At 24.2% G+C, this 6,569-nt stretch overlaps 1 protein-coding gene across 1 annotated transcript; it reads left to right on the top strand.

The window, feature by feature from the left end:
- The first annotated feature begins 285 nt into the window (after positions 1 to 285).
- On the top strand, positions 286 to 3,878 carry LOC145832505 (uncharacterized). Its single transcript, XM_082939822.1, has 4 exons — positions 286 to 362; positions 1,583 to 1,668; positions 1,939 to 2,002; positions 3,774 to 3,878. The coding sequence occupies exons 1-4, from the start codon at positions 309 to 311 to the stop codon at positions 3,876 to 3,878; spliced, it is 309 nt and encodes a 102-aa protein (XP_082795948.1). The 5' UTR covers positions 286 to 308.
- Positions 3,879 to 6,569: the final 2,691 nt, after the last annotated feature.

Genomic DNA, 6,569 nt, shown 5'->3' with positions numbered 1-6,569 from the left:
CTTGGTGCATTTTTATGCCTACCGTTTTTTTGAAATATTTTTATCTTTCTATTTTTGATGTAAGAAATATACTTGATTTACAACTTAACAATATAACTTTCTTTATTTTGTGAAAATAAATATTTATTCAAATATAAGTATTTTAAAAGTAAATCAACTTTAAATATTTTAATCTTTGAAAATGTTTACAGAATCTAGACATGGTTACTGAAATTAAGTCTTAAAATTGTTTTTTTGAATAAAGAAATTGTTTTTAATAAACTACTAATTCACCAAATTATAAAGGTTTTGAGTAATAATTAATAAAGATGTTTCAAGCTCTTATTGCTGCTACAAAACACTCGATTAAACATGAACCCCACGTTAGTGTTAGATTTGTTTTTTTCAAGCATGTGCGTTAAAATTAATTTAAAAAAATAACTACAACTAAAATTAACATTTTATTATGTATATGTCAATTAAGTTTCTAGTTTCTACACGTTTTACAGGCATAGAGGAGGGGGGCTTACCACCTTTTTCACAATTTAGTCTTATTTTATATGGTTTTAACTAAGCTACAAGTTGCTTTTTACAGATTTTTAAGACTCAAAATAATTTTTGAGATATAGCTGGTTGAAGTCGGAGGCAAAAATAGGTTCCTTATGGGAGGCCTAAACTTAAACAGCAAATTACTAGAAACCACTAAAAATCTAACTCCTACGTTTTTTGTGATAAATACCTCTAACTATCAGAATTCCTTGCATTTTTTAGAAAATTTTATCGGAATAAAATTAAAAATATATATATATGGCAACAAAACAAAAAAAAAAGATTTTCTCTTATTATTTTATTAAATTTTTATTTTTTCAAAATTTCTTGGAACAGAATATTCTAAATGTTTCAAGGAAAATTTCCTGAAAGTTAGAGGTATTAATCTCAAAAAATGTAGGAGGAGATAGATTTTTAGTGAAATAGTCTTTTTTAGCTGTTTTAGTTATGGTCTCCTATAAGGAACCTATTGTTGGCTCCAACTTTGACCTGCTACATCTCAAAAACTACTTAGAATTTTTAAAATCTGTAAAAAACAACTTGTAGCTTAGTTAAAGCTCAACAATATAAAATCAAATTGTGAAAAAAAGTGATTTACCCCATATGCTGTTAATGTTTTAAGTATATCTGAATAGAAATTAATTAAGAAAATAAAACTATAGTAAGATTTATAACATTTTATCTGTATTTTGTTGATAAACTTGAACTTGAATTTTTATTTTAAGTAGTTGTAATTAACTAATTTTGTTTTTGAAAAAAATCATAACATGTTATTGTGTATTTTGGTGATTAATTTCCTCCATGTTTTTTGAAGCTTTTTATATCTTTGACCAGCTATTCATATTTTATAAACAATTTAGTTAATTGATATTATTGTCTTTTGATTGAACATTTTTATTTTTATGTACATAAAATTGAAAATGGAGAATATTAAGTAATCTAGATAAAATTACTTAATCTTTTAATTTGGTGTAAAACATCATAAATTCAAAAACTAAAAATTTTAAGGGACTTCAACCATAACAATATAACATAAATAATATTATATTAACAGTTGAAGCCTCTGTTTGCAATTTTGGGGTTTGCTCCAATTCTCACAGCATCTGCAGTTGTGTGGGCTACTTACAAAAACGATGTCAAGTCAGTTTCTTTTATTTATATATGTAACAATGTATTTCTCACTTGAGTATTGCTCAAACTTTTATTTAGTTTTTTTGTAGTCAGGGCTGCGCAATGGGCAGACAAAGATTACTTAGAAATAAAAGGAGTCGATAGTTGAATTTACTTGCTATAGAGTTATTAAACAAGGTTTTGATTAAACAAAAAAAGTTTAATGTACAAATGGGCTAAACTAAGTATAAGCGAATATTTTTTGGTTCAAAAATATTATATTTAAGTTAATTGTTACAGAGTGTTCCGCTTTGGAGATACTGAGCAATGGAATTCCACTGACACTTCCAAGCCAACTCAAACTGTTTGTTTATTTTCATACTTTTTTTAATTAAAAATTTGCTAATTTTAGAATAGTAAATAAACTTTCAGAGTATAGTTTTTTATTTTAAAATTTTAAAATTTATATTTAAGAACGTTTGTAAAAAAAGTTTAAAAATTTATAATTTTAGTATTTTAAAGACTTTTTTATATTTTGTTATTTATTTAGAAGTATCAAGATCGATTTTATTTTTATTTAGTGACATTTTTTTGTTGCAGTAAAACTAAGTATTAATCACACACAAAGTAATAAGCAATTTAAAAAAGAAATTCATGATACTATAACATTTTTAGTTAAAAAGCTTTTATAAGTCGTGTTTGTAAATTAAGTTTTATAAAAGTTTTGTAGAACTTATTTGACTTTTTGACAAACCGAAATGTTTATTATAAAATAAATATTTATATGCAAAGTTTCCACAGTCCCTAAAAGATATATTTACTAAGATATGACTGTTTTTGGCTATGTGTTGTAGTATAAGTTGTATTCACAAAGTGTTTTGCATTTTCTTGATATATTTATAAGTAATTTGTTTAATAAAGTGTGTAATTGTGTAAACAAAAGTTTTAGCAGTGTTTCCTTGCAAAATTTGTTTTTTTCTCTAAAAATGAGATTCTTCCTTTAGTAGTTTTTCATGCTAATAGCTTTTGCTTTTCAGAACTTGTAAGGTTAGTTTATATTTAAAAATTGTATTGACTTATAGTCTTTTGTTTTTATATTATTGATATAATTAAATTGTTTTAATGAGTCGATTATTTACTGCAGTAATATATTCATGAGTTTCATTAAGTAAGGTTTTCTTTTTCATCTAAATGGTCATAAAATTTGTTTTTCTTAATGTAATCAGACTTGGTCATGATTTTTTAACCAGTCACTTATTTTTTTACTACATGAATAAAGAAAGTTTATATTTATTTTAAATTATTTATGACCTTTTCAGTATGACTTCAAAAATGTCTATCATAAAAGACTTTTTATTGTAAAACTTTTTAAATAATCCAATGTTTATAGTTAATTATTTTTTATCATCTGTTTATTTGACATGTAAGCATTAGACTTTGATTCAAATTAGATTGTATCTATATATAATGGGCATTTCAGTAAAACTACAAAATTTTTGTTTTTATATTTAATTTTAAGAAGTTTAACATTTTGTTTATAAATCTACTTAGCTTAGTACTTACTTACTAATATTTGTTTGACAAGTTATTGATTAAGTTTTACTTTTACTGTCATTTTAAAAGTCAAATAATAAGTCATCAACATTTTTTGTAATGCTGTATTAATGTTAATTAAATTATTTTTATGTGGTTTGATCAAAAATTGATATTCTATTCATATAACTAACTTGGTAAAAAAAGAAGAAATAAAACCTTTTAGCTGATAAATTAAAGATTTAAAAAAGCTTAATTTACATTGAAAATTAAATTTTTTTTTGTTTATTTTTAAAATATATTTCTATGTTAATATTTTTGTTTGTGAGACAAGTATTTTTCTTCAATATGATTAATTATTGTTGTGAGAAAATTTAAATTACCGACACTGTGTTTCCTTAAAGTTAAATTGATTTTTCTGATAGAAACTGATTAAAATTTGAAAAATTATGTTAAACCAGATTAGTATGAACCTATGCTATTAATTTAAATATATTAAAACATAGTTTTACACTTATCTTTCATGATGTGTACTCTTTTGATAAGTTAATTTAAAAATAAATTTTAGATTATCACTTAAATTATTTATTTTATTTTCACAGCTATTCTGCTACCCCACTCACAGAGCAAACTACGTGAGAGATCCGCAACTTGACAATTTGAGAGGAGAAATCTACGACTTTGATAATTTCAGAAAAACACACTGAAATCTTTATAACTTTCTTTACTTTTTCTGTAAATTATGTGAATAAAAATAATTTCGTTTTTCTGAGTATTGTTAAATATGTTATATTTAAAAAAATTATCCACTTTTTTACTTAAAAATGACTTTATGTATTTATATTAGACAAGGAAATTAAAATGGCTCCAAGTATTTTTGTTGTTATAAGATAGGTTTTTGCTGTTGTCATATACCCGCTTTATTACAACTTGAAGTTTTTATTTAAAACCGCCCATTTTGAAGTTTTTTTACACTCAACATTTTAGCCTTATCATGTGAAAAACTAAATCAACATACTAGCTTCCAATAATTTAACTGAGATGTTATCAGATTCAAAGTTATATAGTTTTAAAACTTATTTAGAAGCAAGTTAAAAAGGTTGCTATTGAAAAAATGATTATTAGCAAATATATTATATATACTGATAAGGTATTGAATTTATACCAAAAAGCTTGGTTATAAATAAAGTATAATTAGAGTAATTATTTAGAAAAGTTTTTATTATTTACCAAACAGTTGGGCATTTACTTTAGACAAAGTCTAAAAATTTATTTCACTTAAATCACTCATTTCGAAGATATGCTGAATCTATGTTACTTCTAAAAAAGTTTCAAATATCTTGAAACTATACTTTAGACATTTTTTCTTCATTTCCTAGGTACGTTATTTTAAAAGTTGGTTTACCAGGCTCGATTTACATGCTATTGGGCCGCAGTTTAACCTTTTACGGGCCGGTCTCCACGGGCTCTGTAACATTGCCCAACACTCGGTAAAGTATTAAAAACTTATGTATACGATAAATAATTTCAAAGGTTAGATTAAGGAATATGTAAAGTTGGGAAAATGGTTCCATAGGTAAATGAACAACGTAGTCTTATTCAAACATACACACTAAAAAAATTATATTCTTTCTGTTTGATTAATTCGCCAGTGCACAGTATTTTTGCAATCTTATTATAAATCTAAGATATTCTATAACAATAAATGTTTTCCACTGAAAGCTGGATTTGAATAGAACAGTTAACTCGCGCTTGTGTTATTGTTTTAATGAACTAAAACTTTTGAAGCTGAAAGGTTTTAACTTACTAAGTATTTTAAGGAATAACTTATGTTTTTGTACACTTTTTGAGTAATAAAACAAGTTTCCAAATAAAAACCAAGTTAAAACTGATTTCTTTTTCAATTTATAAGCTAAAATTTATTTATTAAATGTCTACAGAAACAATAGTTAATACTTTTCCCAACTGTTTATATCTTTAAATATTAAAGCTAAATTAAGTTGCAGAGTCAAAAAATTTAACCATATAGAGTTGATGTTATATCTCAAAGTAAACTCATTTCTTAACAAACTGCGCTTGATTTTATATTTTGTTTTGGTTTAAGATTTAATCGAATTTAAAATACAAAACTAAACTTAATAAAAATCATAATTTTTTTTGATAAAAAGTCTAAATGGTTAAAAAAGTTTGTTAATACAAATATAAAAAATCAAAATAATTGCTTAATGCAGTCTTATTTAGACAAAGTATAAAATTTTGAAGCTATTTTAAACAACACTTATAAAACTTTAAAGTATTAATAATTTTATATAGTTTTATAGTTTAATGTAATTTATTTAAAATACTTAAAGTCTGTTAGGGTTTTTACAAACATCTGTTATCTAAAGTTTAGACAAATTTCTTAGTGTTTTCTTTCATGCTTCTTTTTTTGCATTTGAATACCTGTTTTCAGATTAGTTTTTGCTTTAAAATTTTGTGTTTAACACTAATATTTGTAGTTTTTAAATACTTTTTTGTTAAAGCTGATTACTAAAATTTTATAGTTACAAATATTGCTATCTTTTCTAACAACTTTAAAAGTAATTTAAGCTTTAAAATAAGTAATAACTACAGCTTAGCTAACAAAATAAATCAAATAGTATTTTTAAAATGTAAAAAAGTACAACACTACATCACGGGTGTTCTTAAATTTTAGTTTATAAATTTTTCCTGAACAAGACTTAATATCTGTGAACACGATAACCGTAGGTTTTTCGGCAATTGATACTAGGATAATATTTATTATTCTTGTCGTTCATTAAACTATAATAGTATCATAATTAGTCAATTTAGTTGATTAATCAAGACTTATTTTTTAAATATTGCTCACGTTTACTATATAACTCTAAACTGATTTGTAAAGGAAATTAAAAAAAAAGATTTTTTTTACGTAAAACATTCCTATCACAGTATTTAAAGCCCAAGTTTACATACAAGCACGCAAGCAGAGAAATATCTAAACTAAACAAAGTAAACAACAAAAACAAACTTACTAAAATAAAAAAAAATACTAGTTTGCAGCATGACCTGCGTTTCGAACTTTCTAATAAACACACACACAGCAGAACGTATAATGAAAAACTAATTAAAGCATCAATTAAAAAAACTACCTCTACAAAAACTTCAAGAAAACACCCACTCTCCAAACTGGCAAGTGAAGTTCTTGCTTTCTTTCAGCCTTTCTTCTCGACCAGGGCATTGTTCGTAAGTGTTGACCAGTATTACGTTATTAATGGTACTTATATAGTACAAATAAATAGTGTCCATTATATAACATGAGAAAAAAGCGGAAAAACAGTTAAACATAATAACATACACCACAAAAAAATATGTATTAAAAAATAAAGAACTACAAACTA

Source organism: Thalia democratica, chromosome 3 (assembly GCF_965202585.1).
Source record: "Thalia democratica chromosome 3, ktThaDemo2.hap1.1, whole genome shotgun sequence".
NCBI lineage: Eukaryota > Metazoa > Chordata > Thaliacea > Salpida > Salpidae > Thalia > Thalia democratica.
This window is presented reverse-complemented; position numbering and strand designations above follow the sequence as displayed.

Coding starts and splice junctions, on each gene's coding strand:
- LOC145832505 (XM_082939822.1), top strand. CDS start 309: ATGTTTCAAGCTCTTATTGCTGCTACAAAACACTCGATTAAACATGAA. Junction 1,669..1,938: donor ACTTACAAAAACGATGTCAA/GTCAGTTTCTTT, acceptor TAATTGTTACAG/AGTGTTCCGCTTTGGAGATA. Junction 2,003..3,773: donor CTTCCAAGCCAACTCAAACT/GTTTGTTTATTT, acceptor TTATTTTCACAG/CTATTCTGCTACCCCACTCA.